Raw genomic sequence first — 17,181 nt, forward strand, 5'->3', positions numbered from 1 at the left:
TGTGCTACTATCGACAACTCCATCGGGCGTTGGGGGTGCTGATCGCTTTCAATGTTGCCTTCGGAGGTGAATGCGAAACACGCAGTGCATCGTCGGTTGAGACGTAGCACGAACTCGGCTAGACCTAGCTTCAACTTGCACATCTCATATTGATTATTGCAGGTGGTGCGGTTTGCGAGCAAGCCTGCCTGGGCAAAGGACACTTCAAGCGATGCCCTTCCTGCCTGGCAGTGCAAGCGCAAATGGGAGGATGGCATTCAGCGACTAGCCTGGTTCGAGGCACGTTGCTCACTTGTCGCGGGCGGGCCAGTCAGTTGAAGACGGCAATGGAGCATCCGTTGTGGAGGCTTTCAGGCGGCAATCTGAGTTACGCAAGGTGATTGCTGCTGCGTGCAATGCCAAGGGCCCCACCGTGAAACAAGGTTTGCAGCTCGGATCTCCGTATATCGGGCGACAAGCAACTCAGGTTGACACGCCAGTATCATGCGACGCTTCAGCCTTTCGTCGCGTTCTCGCGGCGTTCGCGAAGACGAACGAGTTAAACAGAGGACATCGTTGCATACATATGCAAATGCAGGCATGCACTTGTACCACCAGCGCCACCAGCGACGTCGGAATAGCAGCTAGGAGGGCATCGCGCTCTCATCAACGAACGGGGCCTATTAACGAGCTTTAGTGCCCCAAACTCCGTTCGAGCTAAAGCAAGGCGATTGCCATTTTGGTGAATATACTGCTGGTGATGACTGGCCGCCACAAGAGCGGGCAGACTTTCGACGACACGAGTCTCGCATGAAAGCCACCTCCCAAATATTTCCCGGTATTATATTTTACGAGGTAGTTGCAACAGAACCGCCGTGAACCTCGCCACTTCAATTTCAACCGTTATTTACTGATGCAGGTTTTACCACTAAGACGCGCGGTGATGAGGCTCACACCGGCCAGGCATTTCCTGCGGCTGTATTAGTATAGCGCCTGAAAACCAAGCTCTCGCTATCAGCGCACCTGTACGCCACCATACATCCCGCCAAACCGACTTTATGATTTGGTGTCCACAATGCTCGACAGCCAGTAGTGTTCGGAGGCTTCGCGCCTTGATACGCTGACACCCTTCCGGGGATACGGTACAAACGCTTCGCTTCGAGCCAAGCAAGATCGCCGCGAGGAGCGACCGAGCCATTGGATCTTGCTCCTCCTCCTCGGGATGCTTGCTCCCGTCTACAGGAACGGCATCTTTGCTGCAGTGGCACCCAAAATCAGCCCGACCGCAGTCTCATTCTCCTATTTGCTTCCTCGGCAATACCTGCGACTCAACTTCTACCACACACTCGCCAGCATGGGCATCCACGCGCAGTACCAGCAGCAGCAGCACCACCACCAGCTCCACAGTCTCAAGCTCACGGCTACTATTCTCACCCACTTGGCCACGCACGTTCCGACCATCCCTGGACGACACAATACTAACCTCACACGGCTGCCAGGCATCCGATCGCTGCTTACCGCCAACGTACCGCACTCTATTGCCACCACGCTGCCACCGCTGCAGTGTGCCATGGGCCTCGTGGACCTTGGCACCCCGCTAACCGGGCAGTCTTCTGTCGGTTCCCCCACCAAAGCTGCAATCGGATCTCCGACCAGTCCCGGGATGACACCTGCCAGTCCAACGTGCCAAGCCGTCGTTACACCTTCCCAGTTCTCCATCAGCCCGAAGACGCGTCGTCCGCTGTCACTGCACGACTTGCTGTCTACCGAGACGTCGTCTTCACCCTCCACTCAACGAAGCAACAACACCCACTACCGCCGCCAATGCGGCATCACCGACTGCCACAAGTACGCGCTCACCGGAGGGTTCTGCATCCGCCACGGGGGCGGTAAACGCTGCAACTTCAACGGCTGCCAGACGGTGGCGCAGAGTGGCGGGCGCTGCAAAGCCCACGGCGGCGGCAGCAAGTGCAAAGTGGCTGGCTGTGGCAGCGTTGCTCGTCGCAAGGGCTTCTGCATGACTCACGGTGGCCGTCAGCAATGCAAAGTTGACGGCTGCTGCAAGTGCGCGCACGGTGGAGGCTTCTGCATCTCCCACGGAGGCGGCAAGCGTTGCTCCGCCAAGGCCTGCCACAAGAGTGCGCAGGCCGGAGGCTTCTGTTACAGCCACGGAGGAGGCAAGCGCTGTGCCGCGCCCGAGTGCTTCCAGGCCGCGCGCAAGGGCGGACTTTGCATCCGGCACCGCAAGGCCGCACAACGCGCCTGAGTTTGACTTCGACGTCGCAGTGACGTCAGACCACTGCTTTTCCAGCCAATTAAACGACACCGACCTTCACTCACCGTATTAGTAATGCGTATCAATTTTTAAAGTGCGTTCGTCAATCCACTTGGTTTCTTCATTCCACGTATACCACACCACGTATGCATTATGCAAGGATTTAGAAAAGGAACGCCCCGACCGTCATTTCCCCTTTTGACTCAAAACAGTCAAGACTCCGAGCCGCCGCCTGCCCAGACCGAAGAAGCCAACGCGTGTGTGGCTGTCTTTGCTCGTCCTCTGACCGCCCTCGCCGCTTCTCCGCCCGCTCGCGTCGCTCCCGACCGAGTTAGACTCTGCAACCTTCGCTCGCCCGACTCTCTTCCGTTCGCGAGCGCCATCAAGATGAGCGCCGCCTCAGCCGTCTCTACTACTCGCCGCACTGCCTGGCCGGGCATGCGGCGCAAGACCACGACGCCCATGGGTCACCCAGCGCGGCGTCTTCTTCTGGGCGCCTAGGCGCCGAGAAACCGCCTCCAGACGCGCCTTTGGAGCCGTGGCAGGCCCGGCACTCGCCCCTGTATTGGGACGAGAGTGTTGGTCTGTCACGGTTGCCAGAGCGCGAGCTGGGGGCGGCTGCCGCTTGTCGGGACACCGTCCTGGACAAGATCAGAGAGAGGAGGGGGCATGTGGAGGAAAAAGAGAGGGAAAAGGAAGACGTGGAGGATGTGGAAGACTCGCTCAATGTGGACGAGATGAGCGAGTTGTTCTCGTGCGTGGAGCAGGAGGAGACGTCCGGTGTGGACTTTAGTGTGTTTATTCAAGACGAAGATGCCATTAATGTGGAGGAGATCAGTCAGCTGTTCTCGTGCCAGGAATCCAGCAAGGAGATAACGGTGGCGTCTCCTGTGGATGTGGTCGACACGAAGGAACTGGAGACTCAGCACAAGTCGCTGGACCTCTTTGACTCGTTCGATGGCGTCGCAGTTAGCCATGAAGAGGATGAAGTGTCAGCTCTTTCTGATGTAGAGAACGTGGACATACTGTCGGAGATTTTCTCAGCGACGCTGGAGGATAAGAACGCAGTGGAGCCGGCCCCAGCAGCTTCGACGCCGACATTCTCGCGCGCGGATCGTGAGGACGCCACGAATGTCGATTTGGTGGCAGATCTGTTCGCCTCGTTAGAGGCGAGCAGTGGCGCTAGCCAAGATGAAGTAGCTGACCGATTGACTACGCGCGACTGGATCGACGCGCTCGAGGTGGACAACGTGGCCTCGTTGTTCGCAGACCTGGAACAGACAGAGATGATGCAGATGAAGACGGTGGTCCCAGCAGCCCCCGTCAAGGTGGACTCGCGAATCTTCGTGCCAACGTTCTCGGTGCGAATCGACGGGCTGCGATCTGAACGTCCAGCAGTGGGTCCCAACAGCAACCTGCTCGTTGGCCCGCCGGGCGTCCTGCTTGCTGGTCCGCCACCCCCGACCCGCAACGATGGCGTAGACCACCGGAAGCCCAAACGGACGCGGCCGTCCGCGGCAAAGCCGCCGCCGCAGGACATGTCGATCTCCGACACGCGACGCGCCAGCGCCGCCAAGCGTCAACGCGTCAAGGGCCGCTTCGTCAGCGACACGCACACCTTCGTCTCCATCACCGCGCTCCAGAAGTGAACACCTCCCGCGTCAAGTTCTCCCACACCCGACCTTCCTCCTCTTTATACCTGAAATGCATGCACGTTCCATCAAGACCATGTTACCGTGCTCCATGTAGCTAGACCTCCTCACTACCTCCCTCAGTCACCACCCTAACTACAATCTGGTTCTCCGCGTCGTATACGGCCACTGCGAATCCGTCGGGGTCATAAATGGAGATAATGTCTCGTACGCCAGGATCGATGGCACAGACGCGAGAGCTACTCGAAATCTCGATGTCTCCGGACGCACAGGTAGAACTTGCCTACTGCAGACGTACGGCTGCAGTCGGCTGTGGGAAATCCTCTTCGGTGTCGATGACTTCATCGGTGCTCCGAAATGTCGAGGATGGGAGCGAGCACCCATCTAGAGAAGCTAGGTTCCTTGGATCGCGATTGACGTAGAGTTATCCTCCTTTCTGTTTCCGACAGATATCTCTAGATGCGCTGGCCGGTAGTTGCAACTGTCGAAGTGCACGATAGGAGGCCACTTGCAGTTTTGAAGTCTCCATTGCGATCGTCGTCTTTCTTGTCTGGTTCTTATAAAATGTTGCAGACCTACGGGTTTGAGCTAATTATGCGTTCTTGGAAGTTCTTGTAGTGATTTTCTCGCACACACTCTCACACATTCCTCATCAAAATGTGGAGTTACATGGTGTCGGCGTTGGGCGTCCTGGGCGCCAGTGAACCTTCGCGTGGCGCCGCATCGCCTTGTTCGTCTCCCAGTAATCAGGACAGTGACGTCGAGCGCGCGTCCATCCGTCTGCGCAGTCGTGGCTGGCTCGACAGGTAAACAATGCGGTAGAGTCCATTCGCAACACCATATTCTCATTGTGTCCTGACATTTGCATAGAGAAAATGAGCTCTACCTGTCGGTCCCCAAGAGCGCTACTGCGCGCTGCAATGTCATTTTTTTCCCGGGGGACGTGCAGGATTTCAAGGCAGCCATGTACGCCGCAAATAACTGTTTTGCTGCTAATAATTTCACTCATGTGTATTTGCATAATGTTTCCTAGGTTGGATGGACCTTTTGCAGACTACAGTGACTACGCCTACGAGGCGGTGGCCGAGCTTCTGAGTGAAAAATTCGGAGACACATGCAACGTGTGGGTCGTGCGGCCCAGCCGCTTCAAACACGGAGCTTACAGTAGCTTCGACAATTTCGTGACGACCAATAACTATGGAGCTGCAACGGAGTGTACGGTAGAGCGACTGCAATGGTGCAGTGGTGCAGACACTTAACTGTAGTTTGATGTCGTGTTTATTTTGCAGATGACACGACAGCGTACGCTACAAAACACTTGGCTTCATTGATGCAAAACACACAAGCGACTCTGAGGCGCCAAGGAGGTGCGACACAGTCGTCTGTTTTTTTTTGTAGGGGATTTTATAACACGGTGTATCTATTGCAGTGAATGTGTCGACAGCACTCTCGATGCATCTTCTGGGCTTTAGCAAAGGAGGTATCGTGCTGAACCAGCTCGTGACGGAGTTAGTGCGGTACTCGTTCAACAAGAAACGGTCAAACAGCGGCCAAGTGCGACAAGGGTCTGCGTTTGCTAGCACGCGGCAATTTTTTTCAGCTGTGGGTGACTTTCTTAGTTGATGTTGACTGATTTGTTATACTGACGGCGCACAAATTGCTTGTATGTTTGTGGTAGATCAACTCGATCCACTGGTTGGACTCTGGCAATGGCTCATTGGAAGGTGCCTTACCTACAGAAGAACTGGCGTTGTCGGTGCTTGCGCGTTACGAGTAATCTACTATACGAGTACTGCGATTGCAGCTGTCGTGCTTGCCTGCATGCTAACTGATCTTTGTTGTCGTGATGTTTAGCCAACTGAGGCTGTTTGTACACGTGACGCCATACCAGTATGATGCTAGCAAACGACCATGGATCAAAACTGAGGTGAACAACTTCGTGAACAGGATGAATCTACTTGGCGCAGACGTTCAACTCATTATGTACGTGCGGGGTGTGGCAGCAAAGCCAAGGCTGTTTACTTGTCTAACAGGACGTGTGGGTTGAATTATTTGCAGATATCACGAAGGTGACGAGGCTTCAGTGTCATCCCACTTCCACATTTTGCAAGATTTTGAGGCTAGTCGCTCCTTTAAATCGAAGGGAGAAGGAGCCACGAACTCGACGGAGCACGCCGTCCTACCCGTTCGGATCCAGGTGTACAAATAAGCCTGTACGCGATATTTATTTATTCATGAACACCCGACCTGGCTTAAAACCTGTGCTTTTATTCTGCACGCGCTTATATGAGTTGGCTGCCCACGACTTCGCGTTGCGGACATGACCAACTGTGTAGGACCAGAGCCAAGCCACTCAAGCAAGAACAACGCATACTGCTAATGCGTCGGCTTGTATACGCTCTACTGCTGTGAATAGTTATCTTTACACCAAGCGTTCCTGCAGTTAAAGATCGGGTCAGACTTCGTTGGCTAGAGCGAAGAAGCTAGCCCAGCGCGAGGTTGAAAACTGGTGCGCCGCTGAAGAACTCATTTAAGCGGAAACTAGAATAGGGAGAAATATGCTGATCCTGAACAGCTCCACGCAATGGAGATGATTCATCAAAGAAAATATCTAGGAATGATGTAGAAGACAAAGCGAGAGCAATCATATGTTCGAGTAAATCACGAATGTGCGAGCGAGATCAGTGAGGACAGCTCAGAGTGTGGTTGAGTTGTACTACCTTGTCATCATAAAAAGCGTGCGCTATCGATGATGACTCATAGCATCGCTGATGAAGGACATTTTCGTCACTACTCGGTTATACCGCAGTTGATTTGTGTTACCTTAAGCGATCACTGGTACTCGTCAAACCATGAACTATGCAACTACCTCGACCCTTTCGCGGCTCAATCCGTTGAGTAGTAGTTTGCGTACGATATGACATCAGCAGCAGCCACGCACAAACGGATGATAACTGGACACTACCTTCTCAACAGCTGCCATCAGCACTGGGTTCTTCTCGAAGCCAAAAAAACTTCTTTCGCATTTCAGCCGTCGACCAATTCATCAGTAGCACCTCCGTAATGTGCTCGCACTCCCATTTCGGAGGTATGGCAAAACATGTCGAGCCATTTGTGCCAATTCTACCCTGTACACTTTTCGAGTACTTTGTCGAGAATGTGACAAGCCCGAATTTCTCGGACAACTTGCCACGCTCTCGGCCTTTTCCTTCCACTCGCGTTGGATTCCTATTGACCCGAAACCACCGTTCCTCATAACCTTCACGGCTATCGCTACCGTAAGCGTACGCACATTGGAATCAGCATTTTCATGCTCTGTTCTGCTCAACGCGCTATTGATTTGAGACATTCAAGCGGTATTCGCGAACGTAGAGTTTGCGGGTGGTTTTACGCACACACTCTGGCCTTCAGTATTCAGGAGCTTTTCAAGAATACACGCCATCAAATTCGGCCAATTATTCGGGTGTGCATTTGCTGATTCCGTGGATACTTCACCATACTTTGGGCTGGCCGATGTTGCGATCTCTGCCCACCCCTCTCGGGAATGAAATGCTTTCGAAGCCATCAAATACTTTCGTACTACCAAAGAACAATGACTGGGCCGCCACCACTGTTCCTGAAGACCACAACTCTTGTAGTAGTCTCAGACACAACCACCTCATTGACTCCGAGTGATCCAAGGAATCATCGTTATAGCGCCAGCAAGACGTTCAACATATTCACGTAATCCGCTCACAATAGTCACAATCACATTCCAGGTCGACAAATTAGCATATGGCCGAGCTCTTTCCAGGATACCTTCTCAGCTAAGGTGGCACTGTTCGAGCACCAGTGCTAAAAACTTCCTTTCCGTCATCATTTTCTACCATTTCGGTAAGATTGAGAACTGGACGTGTCTTGGCTCCGATCTCGAGCCACTTCTTGAGGGTCTTTTGCCACACGAGCACATGACGTCTAAGTTCTTCTCCATCGCTCACACTGAGCTTGACACCTTCTCCTTCACGTACAACCTTCTGGAATTCAGCGAATGTTGTGTGTTCTTTCAGCATGGTAACCATCGTTTGAGGATGCCTTGAGGTTATCTTGAACAAAAGCTCAGCTGCCATCTCCAGGTCTGCCCCCATCGATAGTTTCCAACGTTTACTCAGCGTTCTCTTATCGGTATGGGAAATTTCAGTCTTTAAAACTGCCAGTTTGATCTCTTCTGGTCGAAGCAAGTACAACGGCACTCGCACAACATCCCACGATCTGTCTTGGACTTTCTTCAGGAAGGGTGTATCCCGCAGCAACAAGAATTTTTTTTTGGAACCTTCGCCCATTGACCCTGCACGTGGTCCGAAAACTGCACGAACAATTCATGCGAGTCCCTTTTCTCGCGAGGATCAGTAAATGCTTCGCCAAAGTTATCAAGAACGATAAAAAGTGGCCCTAGCGCACGCACCAACTCTGCTGCAAAATCCTTCGTTGGCGTATCAAGAGATATTGCCGGTACACCCCCTTGTTTGGCTGTTTGATTGATGGCATCCATGAGAGAGTGATTAATGGTGCTCCCGGCAAAATATCCAGGTTTTCCATTGATTAGTACTGTACGACATTTGCACAATTCCTCCAAGAAAGCGTGGTGCTTTGGTTGGTCGTCAGAACTCTCATCGCGAAGTGTTTTTCGGCATTCATCGATGAACTGAAGAGCAAATTGAGTTTTCCCCATCCCTTTCAGATTGTCGACCAAACGAAAGTGGCAATTTCTGGACATGCAGTCGCTTTGGACACAATGGAATTGGAATAGTGGATATCCTACAGCTTCTTCGAGGCATATCTTCGACGAACATAGTGTAAGTGGCTCTCATCAAAACTGTGCGGTATTGTGAACTAGGCTTCGTAAAAACCCAAAATACCAACTGTTAGACTAACTTCTAAGCTGATGGATGGAGACAAGCTCTTATCGCTTTCAATCGATCCTGTCAGCGCTCGGTCTTACAAGCTGGTCCTTCTTCCTGGAATTCAAACGCACCTCCATTTACGGTAGTTGTCGTGTCGGGGATGACGATGGGGCAATGGGAAGCACGCACTTCCTAAGATACGGCCATACGTGTGCTTGGAAAACTGGGACATACATGTACCCTGAGTGATTATGGTCACTACACTGGACGTGACGATCATTGTTTGCTGCTCATACATGTACCGTACTGTACAGTACACTAAACTGTCAGTTGTCGCTAATACAGCGTCATCATTTTCGGTGCGGGTGATTTTCAGCCATAGAAAGATGCATCAAAGGATTGGAAATTGACACAATGCATTGAGTGCATGTACATGTACATGTATACTCTATTACACACGTATGCTGGATTATCGATTCGTTGGCACAACAAACGTACCTCGCCATAAACTCAATAGACGGTGTAATGTGCTCTAAGCATTGCTGTGCAATTACTCGACGATCGTAAACAACTTCGCCTCCGCCGTCCATGTACGCAATGAGAACTCAAACGTTGACGCCAAATTGGTGGCACTTGTCAATTTGCGCCGAAGTACCGCAGCAATGGCTCCTACTCCTCGCTTTTCACCACTTCATATGCGTGGATTGGTATGCGTCCTACTAGTACTGGCGATGATCCTCGTTTCAAGCATCAATGCAGCATCCGCCGACAGAAATCCAGACCAGCTCACGCATTTCACGATTACCGGCGAACGGCGATATCTTAGAGCCGACCGTGCCGCTGCTCAAGGCGAACCCGCGTCGGGCAAGAAGCGATTTTCTGATGCAAAGCTCAAAAAGACCCTGAATCGCGTCAAGCTTCCTCCGGTATCGATGAAGAACAGGATGTGGAACAAGATGCTAACTCCAATGTTTGAATCGCTATATGCGAAGGAGATCGATCCATCCCAAGTTTCAACGTATTTGGCAAAAGTAAAGTATCGCCCAGCGCGTGACCAGATCGCTGTGCTGTACAAAACATGGCATAGTAAACGCGCTGCGAACGAGCGTGACATTTTTCGTGGTGTAGCTGCAGCTTTAGAGCAGGAAAATAAAGTTCAATAATGCAGTCTAAATTTATCGTTCGACCACGAAGCACCAATGCTGGCGAGGCAGACAGCCAAATCCACCAACTTGACATTGTTTGAAACACAATGTTCTCCGTCATTCACCACAAAGCTCAGCCTGATCGAAGGACATTTTGTCGTCAGCAAGCCAGTTGTTTCGATCTGGGGTCGTCACCGACACTTTTTGACATTGCGCTCTCAACCATTTTTTCGTTTTAGAAAAAAAATCCGACGATGGGTTAGTCACAGCTGGGAATTCTCCAGCTCAAATGCTTCGTCGTCAATAATGGCACCTCCCTCTCCTTATCCGCCAGCGAGGATAATAACGGGCGAGAGTTGAAGGCTATCATCAAGCAACAGGACCCAGTGTAGTGCTCGGAGCCACCATTGGGAAGACAGCTCTCTTAGAGTGCGTGACGGTGTCGGCCGTGGCGGCCGGGAAGTGGCTGCGATCATGGCGAGCGCTGGGGCGATGTGCTGCCAAGGCAGCAGACAAATCGACGTGGTGTTTGACTACTGGTGCAAACAGCGTTGGAGAAGCAATGACATCTGCACGGTGGCAGTGCAGGCAAGGCTGGGGCGACGTGGTGACAGCTAAGAGGAGGAAGACAGAGTCGATCAGTCGATGGGAAAGCAAGGGAGCATGAGATGGTGAAAGGCACGCTGAAGTAGCGTGCATGTACATGTACGTGATGGACAACGTAGTGATGGAGGAGTAAGAGGGTCATAGGGAGCCACCGAAGGTAGCGGCTCTGGAAACCAAGCCAACAAGGCAATCTAACTGTAATGTCACTTCGCAATTTACTTTCAAGCGCTTAACCAGCTACACCCAGGCTACGTCAACTGTAGCGCCTACCACCTGGACATTCGCGTTGCCAAAACGGCAGACAACTCGTGGCTTAGTGTCACTGAAGCGCAACGTCAACAAGCTCAATGAGGCGTGGTGCCTTTCGAGATGTACAAGGTAATGACTACAAGAACAACCATTTCCTCGATGTTTGGAGGGGTTAAAAATGTCGGAGTACGAATTCCCGAGTGGCGACCCGACGAGCATTATATCCTGGTTCGGAAACCGGGAACTCTTGTTGCTGAGCCGACGTGGAAAGATTATACTCCGCCACCGCGCACTTTACTAAGCGGGATGGTGTTCTGCGTCCCATGCGTTGGCACTATTCGACAATTGTAGGAGGCTCATTTCACAACTACAGTAGTTTCGACGATGCAAGTGATCGCATCGTTCCGTTCGCAGCCAACATATCTGGAATGGGGATAACGACACTTGCAAGCAACTTCATCCGTTGGTGCCGCGAGACGTGGCCTGATGAAGCGAGTTCCAGCGAGAGCTGTGCGCGTGTCATATCATCTGCCCTACGAAGCCACTCGACGACGGAGTTACCCTTGCTCTCGCCAAGAAGGGGATAGAGAAAGCTGCCAATCAGGAGCTGGAGCCTGAAACCAAACTGGACATGGAATCTGAGTTAACGATGGATTTGAAATCGCTCATGGAATATCTGGTGGAGACGGTGGGGCCTCTGTTTATCGTCTTCGACGAAAACAGCGACTGGTTCAGTGGTTCGGGTGATCGGACACCATGTGCGAGGTTGTTCGCGTTTTATAATGACATTTTACGTGAATTGATGAAGGTCCGGCGCGTGTATATCGTTATGTCGGGCCACTCGGGGGTGTTGCAGCTTGTAAAAGACGGTACCACCGCACCGAGCAACCGAGTTTTAGACCGACCTATCATCTTCAGACGATTGAGTTTGCACGTGCTTCGGCCGACCGAGATTGAAGAAGTGCTGCGCAAGACACAAGTACGAAGGGGGAGCAGTAAAACGATGCTGCACCGATGGGGATTAACAACCGACAAGGACGTAGCAGAAGCAGCGCAATATCTGCTGATAAAGTCCTCGAGTAACCCCTGGGTCCTAATCAACCTTTTGATGACTTATCCGACATACGAGTTTTGAAGAAAGAGAAATATCCCGAGCTGAGCTTTTCGAAACGGAAAGAACTTCACCGTGAGCTGCGCAGGTACCGACCCCAGCTTCAAGAATGGCTCGTTGAAGGCAAACGGGTCGAGCTCACAGAAACGATTGATGATATCGAGAACGAGCGTGTGACGCCTGGACGAATTTCGCAGTGCTGCCGGCTCGGGTGGGAAGGCACCCAGGAAAACGCTAAACTATTCACTCCACCAGAGATCAAGCACGAGATTGCCACCGTGGTGTTTCCGTTGTGTGACTATGTGACCTACATTACTGAATCCTCGGATATCTGTCGCCCGATATCAATGACGTTTTCCTGTGGATGTGCCTCAAACGCTGGAGTGAGCTGTTTTCGGAGTCAAGCGAACCCAAGGACAAGTTGCTGGCGTTTTTCAAGGAAGAAACCATCTTCGGTGAGTACGATTCTGTACACTTCTCAGAGGATATTGCCGTGTTACCGAGAATTCGACCTGGCACACGTTGTGGTACTCTTGTGTATGCGTCACTTATTGACGATGCCGAGGCAGCGTATGCAAAGCACTGACCGCAGCTCGTGCGGGAGATTAGTGACATGCTTGATGGCAAGGATGACGAGTCTTTTTGCTTCAAGTTCCATCCGCAGTCGCGAAACATCTAAGACATACTTTCTGAGCCACGCGCACACTAGCAGTGGGGATATGTCATGAGGAATGCAAACAGTTCGACGGGATGTTCGGCAAGTTCGACTACGACACGAAGTTCTCTTTTGGCGTGATGACCAACGTGCTGGTGGTGTGTCTTATTGGCGGCTCTGGCAAGCTGAGAGCCAATGTAAAGGAGGATGGTACAATGGCGTCACCGACTGATTGTAAGCACATCAGTGAGGTGCTGCTGTCGGATCTAACGACGTCGGAGAAGCGAACAGATTTCTTTGGATCCGATTGCCAAGCGTGCTTTGAGAAGAAGGAAACACAGTTCTTGATGGACACAGTCGAGAAGGTCGTCGTGGAAATGGGTCCTGAGGTAACTGAGAGGCCTAAAGCGGTGAAAGTGCACTGGGGGTACGAAAGCAAGGAACTTGGGGCGAAGAGAGCGTATACCTGAAGTCCACCGTAGCATGGGGTGAATCGAGAACGCACAAACTATCGATTTCTCAACGCTCTTGATAAACAGAATACACTAGTACTTCGTGTTGAACCTTCGTTTGGCCCGCAAGGTGCATCCAGCATGAGCAAACACGTCTTAATTCTTGCCCTTCTTGCTGCGCTTCTGGGAAGTCGACGTCGTCTTGCTAGTGGCGGTCTTCTTCGTGGGCCCACTCAGAGGCGCGTTCGAGCTTGCATTCACGCTAGCCGTCTTCTTGACAACTTTGCGCTTCGTCTTGGAGCTGCGCTTACGTGTACCGCAGCATAAACCGCACGTCAGTAGGCACAGCGTCGTCGTGAAGAGCCACCACGCCAGTCGCAGCGCCAAGCGGGTCTGGAACAGCACGAGCGGCACCGCCAGCACGACCAGCACTCCATCAATCACCTTCTGTGCATGTCCAGCGACATGTTCATTCTGCTCCAGCAGCGTGATCGCTTCGATCCGCGCCAGCTTGGCACGACGAAGCGCCTCCTGCGAGTACTGCACCGCCTGCTCCTTGGCCTTGGTCACTTCGTTCTGCACGATCGGCAAGAACTTCTCTACGTGGGGGTTCACGGCCTTGTGCACATCTGCCAAGATGGGGTCCACCGTCTTGCGGACATCCACAAAGATCGGGTCCAGCGTCTCGGCCAGATTTTCCTGGTAGAACCTGCTGGTGGAGTCGCACGCCGCCTTCTTGGCCTGTGTGAGCTGGATCTGCACCTGTTCCAGCGTCTCCGACTGCTCGTCGAGCTTCTGCTGGGCGAACTCCACGGCCTGCTCCGTCAGTACCAGCGCGTCATCGTAGTACGACGACAGCAGCGAGGCCAGAGTAAGTTCCACTGTTTTGGCTTCACTGAGCTCCTTGAGCAGCCCCTGGTGCTTCTTCTCCACACTCTGGTGGCTCTTCTCGAGCGCCGAGACGCGCTTCGTCTGCTCCGCCACTTTGGCCAGCGCGGCCTTCAACTCGGCGTCATTTTGGGCCGCCGTAGAGCGCTCCTTGGCCAGCTCCTTCTCCAGTTTAGTGATGTCACTGTCTCGGGAGGCCGCGCGCGCCGCCTCGCCAGTGAGCTTGGCCAGCGCCGCCTTGAGCTCCTTCTCGGCCTTGTCCCCTGTCTTACGCTGGCTCTCCACGTCCTTCTCGAGCGCCGCCACGTCGGTAGAGAGCGCCGCGATCTCGTTCTGCAGCTTAAGTACGATTGTCTCGTGCTCCTGGGCCACATCGGCCAGCAGCCGCGTCTTGTCGGCGGTCTGCGTCTCGACCTGCAGCTTCAGCGCGGTGTTGGCCTGTTGCAGGCTGCCGATCTTGGCTTCGAAAGCGGCGACTACCGATGGAGCAGCGCACTCGGCGTCAGCTGGCGCCTTGGTGTCTTTGGCGTAGACGGAGACTGCGAGCGCCGCGGCGAGCAGCGTCCAGCGGGTTACACGCATGGCGAACTGAGAGTCTAGTGAGCCTTGGGGGGAATAAAGGTAAATGAGCTGTCGCGGATCGGGTATACAAAAATGAAGTGCGGGATGATGGAGCGCTCTGATTGGAACGTTTCGACCAATGAGATAATGGACGCCACGTCACGGGCGACGTGATAGATCTTGCTGCATTCGTGCTAGAAACTTCGTGGTTCTGTGCTATGATAATTGCTTGTAAATGAATGGCATGTTGGGGACTTGGTGCCTATGGATCGCTTACTGCAGTGCCGACTTCGGCTTTTCCATCTGTTGCGCTTCAACTTGAAGGTGAATTTCGCCGCTCGTCAGGGGCATCACCTCGGCTCCCTGCCCACTGTTTCAGATCGGCAGTCGTCAGAATGACAACGAGTTTTCAAAACGTTCAACTTACCTTATCGGTGGCGAAGGCAGCATCGGGTGGGCCTCCTTGAGCGTCGCGAGGAGCTCAATGAATGTCGCCGGTGCCAACAAGGACGTCGAGCCCAAGAGGACGTCGCGCTTTTCTTCGGTGCGAACTTCGTAGATGCTGCGGAGCTGCACCACCGTAATGAATAGCGCAAAATCAGTGTCGTCGTCTGAACCAATGAAGGGGTTAAAGTTATTGGCGTACCTCCGAGTAGGTGGCCCCACCGCTCACAAACACGATCATCTTTTCGCCAGAAAGAACTTCACTCTCCTGAACCTGTTCACGTGCACGAGTAAGCTACCAGCAGATGCTATCTCAGACAATCAAGATAATTCTACTCACCGGTGCAGCTTCCTGGGCCTTACCCTTGCCAGCGATTTTCCTGTAAACACGGTAAGACGTTAGCCTGCGATAAAGTAGGCGGCTATGGGTTCGAAAGCTGTGCATACTTCCGCAGGGACACTGGGCCAGCCTTCTTGTCATCCGCTGTAGGACTCTTGGGAGGTGGTGTGATAATGTACGGGTATTCTGTCTCGCTGAGGGTACGCTTTAGTGCATTCGTCACAATTGCTTTGATCTTCGGGTCGTAGCGTGCGTTGGAATACTCCACCGCCTCCGCCTTCTTCGTCGCCAGCTTCAGGTCCTCGCTCGAGATTAACGAATTGCCACTCTGCTTGTACAGCGCAGTGCCAGCCACCAGCTGCATATTTTCGAGGATGGTCTCGTGCTTCTTTGACAGCATTGCAGACTGCATGACCTTGTTGCGCTCGGTTTCCTTCATGGTATCTTGTGTCAGCGCAAACACGGCTGCAACTCGGAAGCGGTCTTTCTCAGTAAGCTTCGGGTCCTTGAACAAGTCTTCGAGCTGTTTGGAAATCGTAGAGTGTTTTAGCTTCTTTCCTGACGCTTCCACACCTGTGGCCAAGGACTGCTCGATGTTGGAGGCATCCAGTAGAGCCGTCGACGTAAAGATGTCCATGGCCTTCCCTGCCAAGAATAAGTGCTGCGACAGCTTTCCCAGCATCTCGCGGTATTCCGGTAGCTCACGAAGACCGGCCGCCATAGCGTGCAGATCCGTGCTTTTCCCTCGACCAAGTGCAGATCCTGCGTTCGAAGCCGACAACGCCGTCATACGTTTGCCAATCTCCGTGCTGACTTTCGCGATATGGGTGTGTCGGAATTCTACCCACTGCTTGTCGTTCTCGTTCAAGAATGCCGTTTTCATGGTCGTTCCAGCGTTCGTCTCCGCCTCATACGAGATCTGGTCGTCCTTCACCTCCAGTAAATCGTACGTCATGGCCTGGAACGTGCTCTCATGCATCAAGGGCGTCACCATATCCTGTCCGCGATCAATAAACAGCAGTGTCCCTCGTTTTGGTGCGTACGAGAACGTGCCGTTTTGTGCCAAGTAGTTGTTCATCTTGTTCTGGAACATCTGCGCCAGAGTCTCCATGCGCGGGTGACCCGCTTGATACCTCACGTACGGATACTCTTCCATCGTAGCACACACAGACACCAACTTAGAGCTAATCAGCTGCAGCAACGCAGTACTCTCATCTCTCTTCACCGTCGGAGAGTACAGTGTATGGAACGCTGTGGGCATCCCAAAGGTGAACGCGCACTTCTCTAGTGCCAGAAAATCCACATTGACTTCTTGCAGAGCCTTGAGTCTCTGCAGCAACGCAGGAGGGGCGTTCTTGAGCTCATTTAATGCGTCCTCCCCCGCGTGGTGCAGGAAGTAGAGGTACACGTCGTTGTATTTGGGTTTCGTGGCATCTTCAAAGTCCCTCGCTAGGCGACGCACGTTAGCAGCCGTGGGGGCCATGAAGTACACGACGTTCATCTCTGGGAAGGGCTGACGCTCGAGCTCCAGCCGCTCCAGCAACGACACACCACAGTCCGTGAGCTCGCTCATGCGTGCCACCTGCGTGAGCGTGCGCGTGGCTTCATCGTCCACGACCATGACGACCCACCCGCGCGTGAGCTGCGTCACGTGCTTTACCATTTGGTGCAGCACCTTGTCCTGCACCACCTTGCGCAGATCCATCGTCGCACCCGCTGAATCTTGAAGAGGCACTCGATGACGCTCGTGCAAAAAATGAATGCGTGCAGAGCTTTTTTTTAGATTGAATAGCTAGCGTGGTTCTGCTAGTAGTGCTGTCGACGTCAAGAGTCGGGGTGAAAACTGGACGTTGACGTCGGCGACGTTGACGTTAGATAGCTTGACATCCGCCAACACCCAGACAGTCCGAGTCCGTTTATTGGACAAACCAATTATGCTGGGCC

General features: G+C 52.9%; 5 protein-coding genes across 5 annotated transcripts; 3 read left to right on the top strand and 2 right to left on the bottom strand.

Annotated features, from left to right (window-relative positions):
- Positions 1-1,333: 1,333 nt before the first annotated feature.
- On the top strand, positions 1,334-3,903 carry KRP23_5348 (uncharacterized protein; the record flags this gene model as incomplete). Its single annotated transcript, XM_067890403.1, has 2 exons — positions 1,334-1,868; positions 2,855-3,903. The coding sequence occupies 2 exons, from the start codon at positions 1,334-1,336 to the stop codon at positions 3,901-3,903; spliced, it is 1,584 nt and encodes a 527-aa protein (XP_067746954.1).
- Positions 3,904-4,563: 660 nt separating this feature from the next.
- KRP23_5349 (UPF0565 protein C2orf69-like protein) lies at positions 4,564-6,115 on the top strand (the record flags this gene model as incomplete). The annotated part of the gene is made up of 8 exons (XM_067890404.1): positions 4,564-4,712; positions 4,777-4,872; positions 4,940-5,121; positions 5,196-5,273; positions 5,336-5,508; positions 5,585-5,679; positions 5,761-5,889; positions 5,965-6,115. The coding sequence occupies 8 exons, from the start codon at positions 4,564-4,566 to the stop codon at positions 6,113-6,115; spliced, it is 1,053 nt and encodes a 350-aa protein (XP_067746955.1).
- A 6,532-nt stretch (positions 6,116-12,647) lies between these two features.
- Positions 12,648-13,022, top strand: KRP23_5350 (uncharacterized protein; the record flags this gene model as incomplete). The annotated part of the gene is made up of 1 exon (XM_067890405.1): positions 12,648-13,022. The coding sequence occupies one exon, from the start codon at positions 12,648-12,650 to the stop codon at positions 13,020-13,022; it is 375 nt and encodes a 124-aa protein (XP_067746956.1).
- A 138-nt stretch (positions 13,023-13,160) lies between these two features.
- KRP23_5351 (uncharacterized protein) lies at positions 13,161-14,474 on the bottom strand (the record flags this gene model as incomplete). The annotated part of the gene is made up of 1 exon (XM_067890406.1): positions 13,161-14,474. One exon carries the CDS (start codon positions 14,472-14,474, stop codon positions 13,161-13,163), a length of 1,314 nt encoding a protein of 437 aa, XP_067746957.1.
- A 252-nt stretch (positions 14,475-14,726) lies between these two features.
- KRP23_5352 (Protein transport protein sec1) lies at positions 14,727-16,942 on the bottom strand (the record flags this gene model as incomplete). The annotated part of the gene is made up of 5 exons (XM_067890407.1): positions 14,727-14,823; positions 14,881-15,023; positions 15,100-15,171; positions 15,238-15,277; positions 15,345-16,942. The coding sequence occupies 5 exons, from the start codon at positions 16,940-16,942 to the stop codon at positions 14,727-14,729; spliced, it is 1,950 nt and encodes a 649-aa protein (XP_067746958.1).
- Positions 16,943-17,181: the final 239 nt, after the last annotated feature.

This window comes from Phytophthora ramorum (assembly GCF_020800215.1).
Source record: "Phytophthora ramorum isolate Pr-102 chromosome Unknown Phyram_PR-102_s0004, whole genome shotgun sequence".
Taxonomy (NCBI): domain Eukaryota; phylum Oomycota; class Peronosporomycetes; order Peronosporales; family Peronosporaceae; genus Phytophthora; species Phytophthora ramorum.